The 21,091-nt window shown below is 31.5% G+C and overlaps 1 protein-coding gene across 1 annotated transcript in view; it reads right to left on the bottom strand.

Annotated features, from left to right (window-relative positions):
• Positions 1-10,611: 10,611 nt before the first annotated feature.
• The window catches only part of LOC108767536 (uncharacterized), a 128,449-nt gene continuing 117,969 nt past the window's right edge, over positions 10,612-21,091 (bottom strand). The window contains exon 6 of the mRNA XM_018517464.1: positions 10,612-11,863. Within this exon, the coding sequence (XP_018372966.1) occupies positions 10,623-11,863 (1,241 nt within the window). The 3' untranslated portion in view covers positions 10,612-10,622. The remainder of the gene's footprint in view (positions 11,864-21,091) is intronic.

Raw genomic sequence — 21,091 nt, 5'->3', positions numbered from 1 at the left:
ATTATCAAATTTGAACTTCAAAATTGAATTGAAATCTTATTTCCTTCGGAGAGAATTGCACCATGTTCGAAATTGTATCACCTTATTTTAGTATCTTTTTATTAATTAATATTATTATTGCTTTACTCTTATCTTCGTTTAATTCTATTTAAGTGCACATGTCAGAAAATATTATCTTTATTGAAAATAATATTACAATATAAGAGCTATTTCGAGTACAATAACAAACAAGCGCGCAAATATTATTACCTCTTATATCATTGAAAGGAATTTAAAATTCGTTTCTACAAGGGCAACATATAACAGTTAGAGAACAAGATTAAAAATTCTCAAGCGCAAGTTTTAAAATTTACATCCATTGATATATGCAATCTATTTCTCGAACGTGACAGCGATACGCATTGCGCTTTTCCGCATGCGATTACGCGGGGAGTTTTCTGCGCGCTCTTTCAGCCGTCACTTATCTCGACGGAACAGAACACAGTTTGCTTTACGGGCGAGCGGAATCCGGGTCAAACGGATTTCGTAAGTTTCGGTCGAGGAAATGCGGTTAACGTTCCTGGCGATTTTTCGGCCCGTGAGACGTGGTGTCGCGAGAGCGTGAAATCTACGCGCGGAACGTGACAGGGATAAGTTGACCAGCGATCTTTGATAGGCTCCCCGACGAAGTTGCACATATTTACGGTAACTATGCAAAAGTTTGGGCGATTTCGAGTGCCCGTACATCATGGCGTGGTTCTGACATCTCGCGCGATTATATTGGAGTGAAAGCCGAGAACGTGAATAGCGTAAAGTTCGTCCTTCTTGCCACACAAGATTTGTCAAAATTGCAACTTGCGGCGACAATTCACTCCGACAATTCGTTGCGTATATAACTTTTTAAGTTGTAAGGTATATGTCAAGATTTTCTAAAATATTCTTTCGTTTAAAATCATATTTATCAATATTGAGAAATTTTCTCTCTTTAAATAATAAACAACAAAATATATTTCAAATTTAATAATTTTAGCGTGGCTTTGTGAATATAAATAATGAAAAAAAAGGAGTAAATATTCACACACAGGATCTACGTAGTGAAAGTCATTTTTTTATTTAAACTTATTTCGTTAACAAAATAAAAAGATCATAGATGTTTTGGTCTAAATTTGGCTATCTTCAATATGTATAATTCATTTTGATGTCAATTATAAAATTCAGTGTTAATATAAACACAAAATAACATAAAAACGTTCAGAGATTGTTAAATTCATAGTTGTCAATATAAAAATAAGTCATAAATTTTAATGTCGAAATTTAAAATTTGATAATTACGAATAAATTAAATCAAAAATAAGTTACTAGAATTTAACAATCTCTTTTTATGTTATTTTGCGTTTATCTTGACATCGAATTTTATAATTGACGTCGAATTGAATTTTTACATACTAAAGATGGCCAAATCTTGGCGAAACCGTCTATGATCTTTTTATTTTGTTAACGACATAAGTTTAAATAAATGACTTTCGCTACGTAGATCCTGCGTGTGTGGCTATTAATTCCTTCCTTTACATTGTTTAAAAATATATTTCAAATCATTTTCGAAAATTTTGAAATCCTTTTCATGAATTAGAAACATACGCGAGTCCAGAAGAAATTAATAAAATTAACTGATATATTGAAAAAGTATCTATGTCACAGAGAAACGCAAGTAATAAATGTTTCCAAAAATGTGAAAATGTTTCAGACGTCCACGTCGCTGAATAGCGAAGAAGTGTGCAGTTTTGTGACATTCCTGCGCTTTTACTGGCTTACGCGATTTTTCAGTGCAAATAAGCATTGTAGCGTTAAATATATGTTCGGGACGTGAGGGATAAACCCATATACGACTTTAGAAACTCGAGGCAACTACGTATTAGCTTCATAAAAGTTCCGACTTTCGTGCTTTCGTATGTATTACGTCTACGTGCAAACGGCAAGCATCACATTGTTAATTTAAAGAGAATCGTCGAGTATATTTTAACCGAGTATTATTACTCTGTACGACATAATCGCGCCCGCGTTTAGTTATTCAGGATCATTATTTTACAGTGTGATGTGAAAGCAACAGCTTCTCGTTTATATGAGTGCGAGTGATTTAAATCAATGGCTCTTAACATATCTTGTTGAAAAATAATCGCTTGCACAATAAAACGATTAATTGCTCTCTCTATATCGTATTACAAATTTGATATTACACCATTCGATTCGTGTGACAAAATACGGTAATAGCGTTATGTTACATTATGCAGAAGGATACATCGTAGCATGCGTTTCTCATATTTTTGTGAAAATGTTGCACCGCTTATGATATATTACTCTATTATACGTTTTCGCTGCATAGCTTGAATTTTAAACGACTGTAATGACGATCAATACGGCGAGATATAAAGAGGGGGATTTATTACACCGTACCGTATTTAAAGAGATGCATTTTTTATTTTCGCCATTTTATGTTTACGTAACTTTAATTTAATATTGCGAACAGAATAACAAAAAAGAATGATTTAGCTGTAAGTCATATTATTGCATTGAAAGCAGTATTCTCGCAATTATTTTGCGTAAAAAGCCGATTTATAGTCACTGTCAAAATTGATATTTTATCTACCGAATAACTGCGCGAGTATGCACTTTCACATGATCTCTCTTAATTCAAAATGTCTCTCACAGGAGAGTGGTGTGCATTCCACGGTGAAATTTCCATCTCACCCATAAAGGGAGAGAGCCATTTTTTGATCTCCTCAACGACGTCGGCGTTTTCCGCAAATTCGCTGTTCGCGAACGACATTTTTCAGAGCATCGAAAAAAAGGACCGACATAGCCTTAAAGAATGCCATCCGGCCAAAAATTTACGATCGACGCCGAAACTGTAGAAGGGCCGCGAAAATGGGTTCGAGAGAAGCAGAAAAAGATTTTTATCGTCAGCAGATTTATGTTCTTGTTGTTCACACATTATTCTACGATATCGTATTCTTAAACAGATATTTATGATGTCCTAAAGTGAATGTATCACGATATTACATCTCACGATTAGTAATATATAAAGTAAATTAAACAAATAAATGAAACATTAAAAACTATATACATATGTTAAAGTTTATGATTAGTATTCTTGATAAAATTAGAATTAGTTAAACATTTGTTCTCCTATCGATGCAGTCGAATAAATAATGTGATATATTCCTTCAAGAGTTGCAACAAGAAAGAAAATTTCCACACGAAATAATTTTAAACGATATAATCATTTTGAATGTAGCAACAATTATTATATACATTACCAAGTTGTATTCGCACTAGCAATATTGTATTATTAAAGTTTAATGAACGGTAATTTTAGTTTTCCGGGTATCCTATTCTCTAAAGTAACCATCCCAAAGCAACCATCACCGTATATACACAGAGGCAATCACGTGATGCAAGTTATGTGGCAGTCGGAATACAACAGTGCCAAAAGTGGGCTCTCCAAGCTGACGGACGAGTGCAGTTTGGAATATGCATGAGGCTGTAGTCGCTGGATGATCACGCTTTCCGGGATCTGATCTCCTTGCAATCTCCATATGCGTCATAAAAGGCTTTTAGCAAAATCGCCAACAAAACTGATGACATCTAGTAATAATAGCAAGTAATGGATCGTATCTCAAAATCGGCGAAAATGTTACGTTTATTTCGGAATAACCAGTATTGATTTCTTGGCAATTGAGGTCGCGTATATAATGGCGATTACGCTCATAAAGTTCGCATTTGAAAATAATTTTCACAATAGGGACAGGAAAGAAATAGTAACAGTTATTTTAACTCTACAATTGACACGTTTTTCAATATATATCTATATACACATATGTACTACATGTGTGAAGAAATATCACATTTGGAAAGAAAACATCAAATTATAGTAGCGATCTATTTCAAGCTGCAATGACAATAAGAGAAGAACGAAAAGAGAAAGAGAAGGTCTATTTTAATGTATCTAATTATTATTCATTGATCGTGCATAATAATGCAATAATAATAGATCATTATGTATGACCGCAATATGACGATAATTAACTATTTGAAAGTAATAAAAATTGCACAATATTTACTCATGACTGATACACTGTTAGATATCAAAGAAGCAATAATATATTATTACACACACAGAGAAATACGCATTAGTAATTACTCTATGCAAGTAATAATTACTTATTCCAAGTATTTCAAAAGTTCATATATCCACAAATCTATTATAAGTTTATCAGAAGCATTAAATTTAGTTAAAATGTATTCTGAATTCTAGTAAATTTAATACTTTAATCAAGTTTATTAAATTAAAACAAATTCGATTTGCTTATTATGAAAAGTTCGTTTCTCTCTCTCTCTCTCTCTCTCTCTCTCTCTCTCTCTCTCTCTCTCTCTTCGATCAATTTTATAATATTCTTCAAAAGGAAATAAATTCTAGTTTTGAGTACATAATAATGAGTTTTTCTAAAATTTTGTAATAAATATATTTTAAGATTTTTATCAAGAAAATATTCTTTGTTAAGGATAAAAGAGAATTACTTGAATAAGAGAGAAAATAAATTAAGTAATCACTTTCCCTAGCAGTAGATTGATATGTTTTTGTGTGTGCCAACGAACTATATTCCCGAATCCCGATCCCTTGAGAATAACATTGTATGTTTTTAATTTCCATGTATAACAAAATGTAAATCAATCTATTTCTATAATTAGTTTCTAAATAAACAACGTTTATATTAACGTGTGTACTTGTTAAATAATAAGCTAAATTCGAGCCAAGTTTTAATACGTTTTCTTAAATAAATTGTTTAACTCCATTGTTTAATTAAATTAGCGACATATTGAATAGGAGCAGTGACACAACTGATGAAATGATTAAAAATAATTCAAATTGACTATAATTTGCCATTATAAATTTAATAGTGTAGTTTATTCAGTTTATTGTCGTTTTGATACGCTTAAAAGAGAATATATTTATTTGACATGGCAATTTCTATACGATTTACAAAATTATTATTGAGATGTGACATAATCAATATAAATTGTTGGGACGATTTCGAGCGATTTTGTATGGATATTATATTGAATCACGTCTTTATAATACGTTATCGACGTATTATATATCCAATTCCACTGCACTGGAATTAATAGAGAACCGAATTTCGTGTTGGATTTCATATGGAAAATTGAATATTCCATGTGCTTGAGTAGCATTATAAATTTTTCGATTCAGTTTCGCAATTATCTTAAATATTTCCCGGTTATTGAAAAATCATTACTTGATTTTGAACAAAAAAAAATGTAAAATAAAATAATTTTGATGATTTCAAATGCGGACAACACGTATCATTGACGTTTTGAGTTTGCGCGAACTTCTCCCATAATTTCGAAATATTCTATGCTAATCGCGTGAATCAGCAATTATTTAGAAACTACCAGTCACGTACATACAGCCATGGTCGATAATACCAAGAGGAAATTATCCAAGTTCCCAAAATACTGTCAGACGTATAGTATCGTGAATCGTGACTGTCGTAAATCTTACGAAAGAAATTTGCTTACTTACGAAAACAATCCTAGGATAAAGTAAGCAGCCGAGGAGGCAGAGGAGAACTAAGGTAACGCGGAGTTAATGTGAATTCCGCGCGGTAAAGTTTTATTAAATTATATTCCACTCGGCGAATTCAAATTATCTCGGATACTGCGCCTGCGAGGGCATGCGTATATATCACCTAGCCGAGAGAGACATGTTTGTGTGCGCATATGCCGGGGTAAATCATGGAAAGTGTACTACACAGGATTTTCCTCCCACATTTTTATTTCGCGTGCAACGTCGAGTATCGCTGGACGTACAGTATCGTGATATACCTCCATATAAACGTGGATCGAGAAAAAAAATTCGTTACAAGTAAAGCTATTAACCCCGTAAAAAAGCTTCTGGGAAACAAATTTTTTTCCGAAAAATTATACGACGTTTTTAGAGATTAATACATTTTTAAACATACATCTTAAACCTTTATATTTTTTATTAATTAGAAAATTGTATGACTTGATGTCTCAGTTAAGTTTATTAATTAGTTTGCCTCTTATTTCCATTGCATTGCATGTGTTATATAACAGAGTATTATCTGCTCTCGTTGCATGATTCATTCTTTATGAATATTACATATGTGCATTCGGAGCATTTTTGGGAAAATTTCGTTTCTTTTCTTTTCTATTTTCTTTCTATTTCCTCAGTCCTTCTATTTTCTCGGAGACTTCTGGCGTTCTATTCCCGAGATTGGCATTCTTGCGCATTTCACGTGAGAGACTAGTGCGAATCAGCCCTTTCCATCAACCCTTCCCTCGACGATCCGTTGCGATGGCGAGAATGCGGAATTGCGGCCGGTAAGGATGTGCATTTCCCCGCTTAAGTTTAAATTGTATATTCGAGGAAATGCTTCGTCCAACTATTCGAGCAACTTTTAATACGACTGCCGCTAACCGCTCGCGAAGTATGATAATCAGTCGAGTTTTCCGTTTGCAGATGGAAAGATAGAGGCAGGACAGACAATTCCTCATTTGATGTTAACTTTTTTTTTTAAAGATATGCTTTATGCATTCGATAAGAATAGAAATTGCAGTTGCGAGCGACAAAAATACATTCTGTAGTAGTCTAACATTAAGAAGATACTTATAAATATGCTGCATTTATAATTTTATTATATAAGAGAGGCTTTTATTAGATAAGAGCCTCCAGAGAAACTTGGTTATTCTATTTCTAAAGAGTTTACATTTTTGAAAAGTTTAAAGCAATAATAATATAACAATTTGTATGTATCTTCAAAATGGTGCTTAATAACAGCGATTTGTCGCCAGTTACCAGTCACGTCGATCTTGTATTCGAAAGAAACTAGTCCGAAATTGATTTAAGAGTCTTAATTGGGCGGACGCGAGACGACGATCTCGCAAATTAGTGTCGAGTGCAACCTGTTGCTGGGACGGGACGGGATTTGTCGTTCGGTTTTAAGCTATGACAATTGAGCTTACTCGGAAGAGAGAGATCACTCACCGTCTCGCGCTTTTTACTCCAATCATTCTTGCCGTCACGTAGCTGGTAACGAGGATCTCGTTAGTTGCTAACGAATTGTTTGGATACAATCGCGCGAAACCCCCAGGAACGTGCTTCTCGCATTCATTAACATTCGAATCAGGCCGCTTGGATTCCAAATGCTTTGATACCGCGGATTAAGTTGATTGAATCGCATTATATGTGCGGCTCTGTGAAAATGAGGTTAACGGATGGTCGCGTGGATAGAGAGAGAGAGAGAGAGAGAGAGAGAGAGAGAGAGATTGCAATAATATTAGGTATTTCATAACTTAGAATGAACTGCAGTTACAAGAATAGATTTTTGTAAAAAACTTAAACGCAGTCTAGGATTATTCGATCTGTTATTAAAATCGTAAAAAATGTATTAGCATCGTTGAAAATTAAAGAAAAAAATTGTTTGTCACGAGGAGAAATAATTATGAACCCTATAGAATTATAAAATGATATTTAATTTCGCTTGATTTATAATCAATATAAAATGTGGATATATATGATCCCATATTCAGGGAGAATAAAAGTTTACAAATGCGCAAATGGTATACATAAAATATATAATTATTAGTAATTTTTTTAATGAGATATAAAATGAAATAAATTAATAAAAAAAATAATAAACATTAAAATAAAATACAAAATTAAATTTGCCAAATTTTATTTGGTTCTTATTTTTAAATACAATAGTCTATTCGTATCTCACTTTTACCGATAAATATATACATTTAGGACATATAATAGTTTACATTATATATAGAATCTCAGAAATTAATGCGCACATTTATCGATAAAAGTGAAGTGTAAATGTAGTGTAAATCAATATATATTTTGAATATATATTTGTATGCTTATTATAATAAATCTATTTTCTTATAACATAACATGTGATTGTATAACGAGTATATACGGTTAAACGAAAAAATTTGTACTTACAAAGAACATCTGTCACAGTTAAGCAAAATATAGAATATTATAATCGCAGAACGTTTTCAATCAAATTTTCATTTATATTTAATATCGATTTTGAATATTTTATGTTAATTGATAATAGAATATCTAAAAATAATTATTTGGAACATTTTCAGATTTAAATAAAATAGATGAATTTGCAATTTCCAAAATTTCATTAATTTTATTTTTGTCAAAGTATTAATAATATCGACATTAATTTTGACATCATCAGGATTATCAAAAGTATCAAATAAATATATTTTACATTATAATTAACACGTACATCGACTTAACTAATAATGATTTGTATGTGTATTATATTATCACAAAATTAATTATAAAATTTTTAATATAACAAAAATATTTTTGCAAAAGCTCAGTTAAGTTGAAAATAATCGGCTATTTGCGACGTTATTTTCGAAAAATGTTTTTCATGACATATACTCGTAATAACTCTTATTCTCCTGAGGTCAATTCTTGAGAACCTAACAGGATTAGTTCATAAGGCTTCCGGATTTTCAATAAGAGCTACTATTTCCTTGATATCGAGCATTTCAGTACATTTTCTCGATAACCGAGACAAATAAAAGATAAAATGATAAATGGTGCTCACAGAAAATTTTTTTACAATATATTTACAATATATATTCTCAATCAATTCGTATTTCATTTTATACTCCATTATGTGACGTATATAATACGATATGTCATACATATTAAATATATATTTTTTAACATAAAAATCAGCCGTATATTTGTTTATTGTTATGCGTACAAAGAATACTTATAGAATAATAAATAGCGTGAGACGAGATTGATGCTTAACAATATCATCATCGCTACAATGTGTCAAAAGAGAAACAATTGAAACAAATTAATAACTTGATAGATAGACAAGTAAAAGATGGACAGATAGATGGACAGATACGGTTAAAAACTTTATTTGAACGTTGTACATTGGATCGATAAGAAACTGTATGAGCACATCGCGATCATATTTTCCCAATTTTTCTGATTTTACCAGATATCAATTAACAGATTTCAACATTGCAGTTGTCTGACTTTGACATGCTAATTATTGCTACATCTTCTTGTGTAGCATTACATTCACGAGCTCGTAACGGCTTCTGTACTTGAAACGTTTCGTGAGACTCTAGTGCAACACTAGTCATTTTATTCAATTGAAACAATCGACCTAATTGATAAAATTTTATCATTTAATATCCACATGTGTCTTTCTTTTATTACTTTCAATTATTATATTTTCTTTTTTTCTGTCATGTTTGATGCAGAAACTGAATAGCGAAATAATGTTTCTAGCAATTATATACCTCTATTTTTATAATATTCTATAAATTTTAATAAACATCAGTATTAGACGTCAAAAATACTGGTATATAACAAAAGTTTTCATAATAGTATTTCTCGGAATACGCATAATTTTTCCGTATTATGCCGATATTACTATACGGAAAAAATGATTTTGCTGAGTATCTAAAAATTTAGCTGGATACACATTTAAAAATAAATTTATTGGATTATTAAAATAATTACGCGGGAATCTTAAGCATAATGAATAATACTATAAAAAAATTCTTGCAATTAGTTTGAGCATTCTACATAATTATTTTGATGGTTTAAATAAAATTATTTTCAGATCTGTATTTTGTTAAATTTTTATTAGATATAGGTACTCTTCAGCAAAATCTTTGCGTGTATTATTATACATATATAAGACGTTATTTTATAAGAACTTCTATACAAATTTGTTTATGATTATCTCGAGTAATAACTTGTAAATATTATTTATATATAGTATTAGTATATAAATATGAATTATAAATTTGTTGTAAAGTGAGTTCTATATATTTAGATATCATACACATTTATAAATAACATTTGTAAGTCATCACTCGAGGCGATCATAAATAAATTTGTGTAAAAATTATTATAACATAATATTTTATATATAATAGTAATAATACCTATACTTTTTATACCACTTTCAATCCCTTGAAATATACCGAAATAACTTTGTTCTTATTTACATTTTGCATTCATAGTAATAATGTATAACAAAAAATTCATTATGAAATATAATATATAACAACAAATACTTGTATTTGTTTTAGCAACTAAATAAATTTCTAGGTAGGATCTTACAAAGCTTATTAATTAATTGTATCACACTATCTTTAAAAAAAAAAGCTATTTACATACAAATTACATAATACTTTTTTAAAGTTCTAAGCAAATATGGTGCGTCAATTTACGCAATATATATGCCTTTCTTTCAAAGATCCATATATCTTTGAAAGTACACTATTTAGAATTTACTACGATTGAATGACTTACGATATTTCTTCGATAAAATACTCGGCACCGTCGAGACGTTTCGAACTTCCCGACACGCGAGGGGGAGTTAACAGAAAGAATCTTTCGTTTTTGCAGTAAGATATCCCTTTTTTCACGTTTCATCAAATTATATAGTTTGTCTTCGTAATGTAGTGTTTATTTATATATAATAGTAATCTCTACATTGAGAAAAAAATTTTCAAGTGAGTTACTGTCGCAATCACTGATAAAGATTCTGCTGGTAAAAATCCTCCACCGTGAACATTCCTTCCGCGTACGGGCTATGCGCCTTCGTCTTCACCAGATAAAAACCCCGATACTTCCTATTGACATCCTCACCCATCAGCACCGCGGGAAATCTGGGCGGGCAAAGACCCAGAAGATAAGCAACAAAACCGGGACAGGGCCAGCCCCAGAAACCGACTTTCGAGTTGATCGATTCGCCAAAGTACTCCGTCGCCCTGTGGTGATTGCATCCGAAGGGATTTCCATGTTCCCAGCAACCAGGTTGATTGACTCCACCATTCATGTAAAAGTCGATATGACCGCTCGGTTCGATTTTGCCCTGAATGAAGGCATTCGTGTGTAACACGTCGACGAATTCGGCGTCGCTCGCGTCAAGCTTCTCGTCCTTATTGACGGTAATGAAAAGCGGCATTGCCGGATCGAGACCGGTGATTCTCGTAAGTTTGTACGGTCGTAGTACGTTGGCCGCGAAAGCCGGAACATGGGCGCCCAGACTGAAGCCGATCACGTGGATGTCCTTGGCACCGTAGTCTCTCAGACGGTCAACCAGCTGTGCCAGACAGTCGCCCACGTGAGGCACGTTGTGGACGGCTATGGGGTAACAAGGTGCTATCGCCAAACGGTGCCAATCGATCGCTATGACATTGTAACTGGCCCTCTTTAAATACTCGTTCTTAACGTCCACCAAGTAACTTAGCTGCATATCCGAATTGTAACCATGAACAATGATCTTTGTGGGCAACGCCGCTACGAAATTGGTATCGGCAAGATTTGAGCTGGTGTCGTTCACAAACAATTGTTGTCCCTCTTCTGGATTGTGTTTGGTAAAGAGAAAGAACGTCACTTCTTCATCGGGACAGGTCTGATTAGTGTTAACTAGACAGGGTCCCACGAAGAAATCTTTACCGATCTGATCGTCTACGGTATTGCTCACGACGAAGGTCTGTGTATTCGCGGCCGCGAACTCGCAGACTAATAGAAGAATCGTGCAAATCCTCCAGGTTGGTGAACAACCAGCCTGGTTGATGGTTGTCATCTTAGATCCGTTGAAAACTCCACCTTGACCGTGATATCGTGCGAAGGTACGTCTGCGAATGATTCCAAGCGACTGTCTAGCGGGAACTGGTTGTTGCAACGACTGGTCGATCGATACGGGCGAAACTCCGTGATAAAAGAGCGGCACGTACTGGACGAGCCTCGACGAGCTTGGAATCCCTAAAGAGCACCGCCACACGCGGCGACGTTTTAACAAGAATGTTCGGTCAGTTGTGAGTCGATATGCGCGCACGAGGTGAGCCACGAAAAGTTAATGTTGTTATTTTCAGCGATATGATTCAAACATTGAAAATCTTTCCGAAGAATTATAGTCCTGAATTATAGTGAATCAGGAAATTATGTAGGCAATAGCAAGGTTGAAAACGTGGATTATTTGTAATGGACAAATTCTTCTGGAGCACATGACTAATTAATTGCTGACTACTTTAAATTTTATTATAACATGATTGTAACAAATATGACGAATGGTTGCGTAGAATTAATGTTACTATGTAAAAAACGGGAAACAACTTAATATTGCGCTTTTTAGATAAACATGTATAAAATTCTAAACTTATGAAGATTAATATGAATACTGAAGAAGGCCTTTTTATATATATATATATATATATAGTCCTATTTTCGATAAGAATATATCTATAATTCTTCAGAAGACGAAGCAATGAAAAATTCAGATCGTTTTGATAAAAGTTACAAAGAAAAGTCTTTGAATTTTTGTTTTGATAAAAATTCTAGTCTTTATTAATTTAAAAGATTATGAATACTTCATATACACTTGGCTTTTTAGTTTCAATAATATAGTAGAATAAAAGGTAACGTGAGTCCCTATTTTTTGTGTAATTTTTATTGTTTCAATTATATTCATGTAATCCAAAATTTATATAGGTAATACACACCTGATTAAGATAGCAAACCAAATCATTTAATTGAAAAGACATATATTATGATCTGAATGTGATAGTAAAGGAGCTCTTCTCCTATATTTCTACAAAATGTTTTTTCAAATTTTTTTTCTATAAAGTATAAATAGGGTAACTGTCCCTATTAATGTGCCTTTTAATCAATTTGCTTATTACTGAATTAATTATTAAATATTGTAACTTTAATTTTATTTACTTGCAATCAATATCGGGTTTTCAACTACTTCTTTTTCTTATAATATTTCTTTAATCTAAAAAATTTTAATATTTTATAATGCTTTTGACAAAAATAGAAAACATGTTTTTATCTCTATTAGTGAGATCTCTAAGCGGCGATGGTCCTATTAATGTGTCCCCAATTTGTATGCCTATTCACATTTGACTCATTTTAACATATAGTTACTAAAACAGGTAATAAACTTAAGCTAACTGTTTCTGTTATTATTACATAAATCATTATTTCAATTATATTTATTTGAAAGTACACTCATAACGTTCTCAGTTCCAATACAGGGCACATTAATAGGGACAAGCTTAAAATCTTGTGGTACGTATTACTAGATTCACATAAATTCCTCTTATATCTTTCGAAAAATATTTAAAATACTTTAATAATCAAAAAATAAAATATTATATTCGGTATCGTATGCATTAATAATTTAACTTAACAAAAAAAAATATTTTTTCTTATTTATTTGTGCTAGTTTTCTTTATGACTTATCGAAATACAAAAGCACACTAATAGAGACAGACATAGTAATTGGAACAATTACCCTAGAATGAATTTATAGAAATAGCTTGAATTTATAGAAAATTCTGAATATATTGAAATATTATCAGATTCAGAAGTTTCTTTTCATGAACACGGCTAACAATATTCTCCAAACAATATTCTTGCGTTGATCCTGTCGTCGTAAATATTTGTCATCTTTTCTGTGCTTCGCGAATAGGAACTTTTTAAAATCATTTTAAAATGATAAACACAAAAGTAAAAGATTTTTAACAAAAAATACCGTTTTACAATATTTTTTGTTAAAAACCTGAAGCCCATCACTCGCTTTTGAGGAAACCGTATACTATACAGAAACCTTAACAAAGTTTACATTTAATTATATTCTAGCGAAAATACAGTTAATCAAGCTTTCTTACTTACTTAAAATAGAATAATACTTTAAGAATTAATTTAAGATCTAAACTTGTTATACTTGCAAACTTTAAATCAAGTCAAATTTCATAGTGAAAATCATGTGAAAAAATTTGGATATATCTCCTTTAATATATCATAATAAGTAAACATCAATTGCCAATAAAAAGGTCACACCAGTGGCAGCAATTGTTTCACAACTTTAATCTAAGGCCGGAATCAGACCATGCATTGAAGATTGAGATTGAAGATTGAAAGATTGAAATATGATCAATCAAAACAATAGGAGCTAAAATTCCTTTGTCCTCATTGGTTTCAATCTTCAATCTCAATTTTCAATGCGTAGTCTGATTCCGACCTAAAAATAGGTTAAAAATCTTTTGGAGGATATCAGTTATAACAAAAATTTTAAGTGGGGTTCACATTACCTTTTTCTCTATACGAATGATAAATTGATATGGAACGACTACGCACATTAAGATATAGCTTTTCGATAAAATGTCAAAAGATATTGGGAACTATTGTTTATATAAGAAAAGAAAATTTGATATTTATATAATAATGTTTGACATTGCAAGAAAAGATTATTCATGACGAATACACTGATCAATCTATAAAATTGAATTGTTATTTTCTTATAAAAATTACGATATTCTTTTCACCACTCACCACTTTGTACGCAAAACAATGCAACTCCACGTAGGTCGAACCGATGACGAACTAGAGCACATTGCACAATGTTTCTCTGTGCACTTGTACGTTACATAAGCATTCAACAGTCGCGATACACTTCACGGAATAGACTGGTTGATTAAACGCATCATTGATACTGTTCGTTTGCTGTAACTGTATGATAAAATTCCAACGGTGCGATATCATCAATGGAATGATAGTGCAAAGGCGACTGACGAACAAACGATTCGAAAATGATTACGGCAATGGCGATAGGTCGATAAAAGCTTAGGTGCACGATTGGCAGATTAGAATGCAAGAGATAATGCAATAGCACGTGAATTGTAATGGTACTCGCCTCTTGTAGGACAAATTAGGTATTTCCGAGATACGCATGTTTCCTTAACCACCATAATGAAAAAAAGCATTGACTACTGCAGTAAATTAGATGGTAAAATATGGCATAATATTTTTAATTGGTTGCAGCAGCCAATTTTTGGTTGTGTTAACCTATCGAAATCCTATACTGACATTGCGGATAAGCTAACGTAACCAAAAATTGGCTGCTGCCACCAAAAATTAGCTGCTACAACCAATTAAAAATGCTATGCCATATTTTACCATCTAATTTGCTGCAGCAGCCAATCTTTTTTTTCAGTACACTTGTCGAAATTGTGCGCGTCAATATATCGACAACGAAATTTGTTTGTGCTAAATAAAAATTTTTTCACCGTAGTAGATACTTAAAATTCTAATTTGCATGTATTAGTAGAGAGAGAATTCAAACCGTAATAAAAGCGACGATAATTTAACGATCGAGCAATCAAATTCACTGTAGTTTTAACTGCATAAAACTTTTTTTTATTTCTTTATTTCATAATCAACGTTTCTAGACTTTAATTCATAAACAGTAACTTTGAAGCAACCAATTTTTCCGATTTTAGGAAAAGTAATTTGAAAGAAAAATATTTTATAGAATTTTTATGCTAATATTGAAAGTAATATATTTTATTCTTGTGATAATATTTTAACAATAAAAAAAAAGTTTTGAGCTTTTCATTATTCCTGGACAAAGCAATTAGAAGTTGATATCTTTGATTTACAGTACGGATACGATAACATGTGCCCTGCATCGCGTGACTAGTATCAATGACATTGAAAGCTGCTTTGAATAATGCGCCAACTTCCTGTTACAGTTCGAGTCTCGTTTGCAATAATTATTCGCAATTGTACTACCAAATATCATCGAAACTCGAAATAAGTATCATCGATCGTTTCAATACGAGTTCTCCGTGTAGGATCCGCGCGTTTCGGAAGAGCTCGTGAAAGTATTCGTTCGTTACTTCCGTTTCGATAAAACGCGCGAGAAGGTGAAATTTCGTTCGAGTTGGCACGTAGCCTACAAACATATCAATAAACTTTCGCGACCGGCGAGGTGACCTATGAATGTTAATCGTGACCAAAAACACTTTTACATTCGTTGCTGTTACGTTCGTTATGATTGACTAAAAGCTGTCTCAGTTATGTGTGCTCTTTAATGTCTAAATTATTCTCGTAAGGAACCTGTCATAACTATTCGAAATCGACTCGATTCTCTTTGAAATATATGTTGTTAAACACAAAAATTTAAGACATTTTTTTATATATTTATATGTATTTTCTTATATCGGCTTAATCTGAAAGTTAAGAGGTGAAACAACCCTTTTCAGGTAGGAATCAAATTTAACCCTTAATACACATCTTTGGATCATTCGTATCCTGCGCATTTTTTTTTCTTTGATATACTGCAATGTTGTATACAACAATTGTATATAACAATTTATTATAAATATATAATTTTACAAATACTTTCTAAAGATGTCTAAATATACCTACGTAAAAATTGCTTAATAATTTTTATATGCTTGTAAAAGTGATAAAAATTAACCCAGAACACGAAAGACTTATCGTGTCCAGTAAGAGTGCCAAAAATTAAGGATATGTACTAAAGGATAAGCTAACACTTGTATTTGATTCCTACCAGCGAAATGGTGAGATGTACAGAAAAATGTTTCATATAAAAATTTTATTAATTTTTGTATACTGTAGTATAAATGTGTATTTAGATTTCCAAAAAAATCTAATATTTTGAAAATATACCCCTATCTCATAGATTTTTGTATTTAACAACTTATATCAAAGAAACTCGAATTGATTCCGGACAGTTTTGTGATAGTTTCCTCGCAAATTATTATTAAAACTTATGTATTATTTTTAAAATATTAAGATAGAAAAAGGTCGATTCACGAGAGACAAGTAATAAATATATGTAGGTCAAACATCGACCAAAATTGAAATTAAAGTTTTTCAGAACGAAAGATAAGTTCATCGCGTGTTTAATTTGATAGACTTTCGTATATGATTTAAATATTCTGCTTAAATATAAAATTCTACTTTTTGATAGTTTTTTTAAGTGCAGTCAAGATCCAGAACGAACTCGTTTACATAATATACAAATTGAAAGAGAAAAGGAAAGAGATGGACGAACGCTCTCATTCGTATTTCACCTACGTAATCCCCCTATGCCCAACCTCTCGTAAAAATTCTCCAAATGTAGATTGGTAGTCTCATTTCATGCTGGAAAGTGCATCTGTATACGGACGGAAGTATGCATTTCATGCCTCGAAAACATGAATGTCCCAATGATAAGAGATATTCCATATTTGAATTTACATTAGTTAGAAGGAATTATTAATTACATGATTAATTCTCAAATATTTCGTATATTGAATATAATCGTACAGCATTTGCATATAAAAAAAAATAAGGCACGAATAATAAATTTTGAAATAATTTATAATTACGTTAAAATTTATATAAAAGCAATTAATAATTAAAATTATCACACTGTACGATTGCATTATAAAATACCAATAAATAATAATAATGCAACGTAAAAATTGAATAAAACATTGCAATTTGGTTAAAATAAGAATTTTAATTTTGTCAGCAATATTTATTTTTGCATACTGGTCCGTTTTAATTTCCATCCTGCATTGCTTAATTACGGTTAAAATTGCAATTACCGTAGATCCTCCGTTAATCGTGTTACATACTGAATTTTCAAAGAAAATCGATACCGAGTACAGGCTACCCCAATTTGTGGTGCGCAGCCTATCAGGCAATCATACTGCAATCTCCATTTTAAAAGTGGAATCCGTGTTACATGGATGATAAAATCAATAGCATAAGCGAAAATACCTAAATTAGCTTATATGGCTTATACATATATTAGCGATCGAATTTGGTCCGTTTCAAAGTACACATACTCGAAATAGATGTTATCGTATTGCATATAGCTGTATTAATTGCACGAGTGCATTAATTCATCACTGAATGAATTAATTTCACTATAGTTTGTGAGCGAGTACAAATATCATTTTGTACATGCGAATCATTGTATTTCGACGTTATTTTATTAATCTGTAGTTAAAAATTTAATGATACTTCGTGATATTTTGTGATTGCTCATCATTCTCTTCGCGTTTTATCGTTCCGAGAATTTTAAGTATCATTTATTAATTATCGCGTAATTCAGTTACGAACTCTGTTACAGCTATTTATTATTAAAACATAAACGTAGAACAGCAGACGAGGAAGCGTATTTTTCTATTTTTGCAGTCGGTCGGAACACCATCGACGAAGTTGTCGAGTCTTTTTTGGACCAAAGCCAAAGCCCCAATGATGTATCTTTTGCTTCCATTTATTCTATATTCTCCTCTGTATTCCCGAGATAGTAGAATATCGTAACAAGAGTGCACACGCAAAACTTTTAGTTAAGGTATGAGATATCGACATTTATTCTGTAAGAGACAGACACGATATATTGGAACATCTGTAAATAGATATTCTCTCCTTTTGCTGTTATACTTTCTCCAATTTCCAGAATACAATATATTATTTCTTATTATTTTACGACAGCAAGTTATTTTAAACTTTCTTGACGATACCTTACTGTTTTCTTAATACAAATGAGAAATAAGTTTCTCATTGATATAATTTTGTTTTTGTAAGAATTATTCAGACCATAAACAATGATTGTAGTGAAAAATTTGTGTTATTTCCAAAGAAAATTTGCGAAATATCAAGTGAAATTTAAACGTTGAGTATTTCTCGTTTACTCGCAAATTTTATTTGAACATGTACAATTTCCTCCATAAAAGGCGTACACTCGTAGAGATGTTATGAAAAATATTTCACGAATTTTAGTATAATACATTTACTAGTATTTATGGTACATTTATTTTGAATATTTACTTCGAATTGTAATACAAAACTCACTATATTGTTTCAATTTATTATTTTTGTTGAATATATTATTATATAGATATGTCGAGATCTTAGATGTATTTTTAATTCGTGTTGCATCTGGATTGATTGCAATGTAGAATCGTATTATACATTTTGAATACCTTCATTCTTCGACATATACGCTGAGGATGCGTCAGCAGAGATGTCGAGAGTTTTAATCGGACCGTGATACATGAATTTTGATTTCGAATTAAATCCACGTCTATGTTTAAAATTTCTATCTAGCTATTACGATTTACGAAATTATTTGATTTTTATTCTCGAATGATTTTGGACGGAAGCGTGATTGGGAGTGGCTCGGGTAAATATCGGTCGAACGAAATTCACCGAGAAACGGCAGTAGGTGAGACGAAATTGCTGCATCGATGTACAAATATCTGCATGGGCGGTGCAGGTGCAACGCGCATGATACTGTACTGACTGACGCAACCGCAAAATGCGTATTTCGCAGGGTGAGAGTATTTATCAGAAATATCTCGTAAAAATTTACCGTGAAAAGAACATCGTTTGCCGCTTTTTAGTACGGACTTTTTATTTGACTAAGAAATAATTAGCATAATTATGCTATCTATTATCAATATCTAGAACGTTACATGAAATGAACAGTAAAAATAAAAAGATAATAGAAGAATATTTTGTAAGTATTACTTTGATAATATTGAAAACATTAAAAGTCATTAATTTTTTTCTATTTTATGTGTTTTATAATCTTAATTTCAATGAAAACAGTACTGAGTTACGAGAGAAAATTCCGATTAATAATATACTTCAAAGGAATAGAAAAACGTAGCGTGGAAAGAGAGAGATTAAAAGATGTCTTAATATTTCTATGTCGCGAATAATTCAAACGTAACTGAAAGTGTGTGTGTGTGTGTGTGTGTGTGTGTGAGAGAGAGAGAGAGAGAGAGAACAGAAATTAGAGAACGTTTACAGTACTTTTTTAATGCGGCAAACATTGAAATACATAACTATGAATTTGCAGTTTTTTCATTAGACTTATCGTACTCCCGGTTTTGTTTGGTTAGCGTTTACCATATTCGAAACACGCTATTACAAAAAATCTCTCTCTGTTACGCGCGTCGCTAATAAATCTTGGAATACGCAAGCGACGGTCGTGTTATCAGACCGACGCGGTTCATTAAATCGGGATGACGACGTAGCAGCAGTCTTCTTCGCTTACACAGTTTCGCTTTCATCTCTGTGAAGGTAGCACTCTATTTCTAGAATTTCGATATAATTGATAGAATTTTGGCCCTTTTCCAAAAAATTTCAGAATTTTTATACAACTCGAAAAAAGTTCTGATAATTAAATACACAAAATGATTCGAAAATGTTATTAGTTATTAGTTTTCGTTATAAAAATTATCTATTTAGTCTTATATAAGACGGTACACTCAGAAAAAAGTTTTGTTGATATATGACCAACAAAAAGTTTTTCGTTGTCCTAACCAAAATTTAGTTATTCTAACAAAATTTTTTGTTAGAATAACATAAAAGTTTTTGTTAGTCACATATTCTAACAAAAACTTTGTTGTCCTAATCAAAAATTTGGTTAGAATAACCAAATTTTGGTTAGGACAACGAAAAATTTTTTGTTGGTTATATATCAACAAAACTTTTTTCTCAGTGTAGATATATATTAATTCTACATACAGTTAATTGTATACAGTCTTATATAAAAAATTATTAATGTTTTGTTATAAATTATGACTGGAGTCACATACTTTTCACTAGAACTCTTAAAGTTGTAATTTTTAAGAAAATTTGAAACTCTGAAAACATTTTTTAATTATTCATATAACGTGAAACATTTCTATTTTTCCTATTTCTGATATAAAAATTATCAGGGAAATCTTTTAATTTTATTTTATTATCAACTAAAACTAAAATCAAATTATCGATTCGCAAAAAGGCAGTTAAAAGTACTGATCAAACAAATCTTATTAAGATATAGGCAGATATAATATTTATAACACAAATTGATGAACACAGATTTGATTATCTTATTTAAACATAAATTTAAATAATTTGAGATAAAATTTTAAAATACACGTGATACTTGCCATTTACGAAGACTAAATTTAACAAATGAACATGCTTTATAGATAGAGTATCAAAGTTATTTTTAAAAATTACTTTCTTTAGGTGTCGATTTAATTTTGATTAATGAGCACGTAAATGACAAATTATTTATACACGAAGAGAATTTTTTCTTAGAGTTTACTTTGAAAATATGGTAGTTCTGGGACAACATTGTATTTCGAAGAATTTTACGTAAATTTCTCTTATTCATTAATAAAA

This window comes from Trachymyrmex cornetzi, unplaced genomic scaffold (genome assembly GCF_001594075.2).
Source record: "Trachymyrmex cornetzi isolate Tcor2-1 unplaced genomic scaffold, Tcor1.1 scaffold687, whole genome shotgun sequence".
Taxonomy (NCBI): Eukaryota; Metazoa; Arthropoda; class Insecta; order Hymenoptera; family Formicidae; genus Trachymyrmex; species Trachymyrmex cornetzi.
Note: the sequence above shows the minus strand (reverse complement) of the source record. Positions and strands in the feature narration are given on the sequence as shown.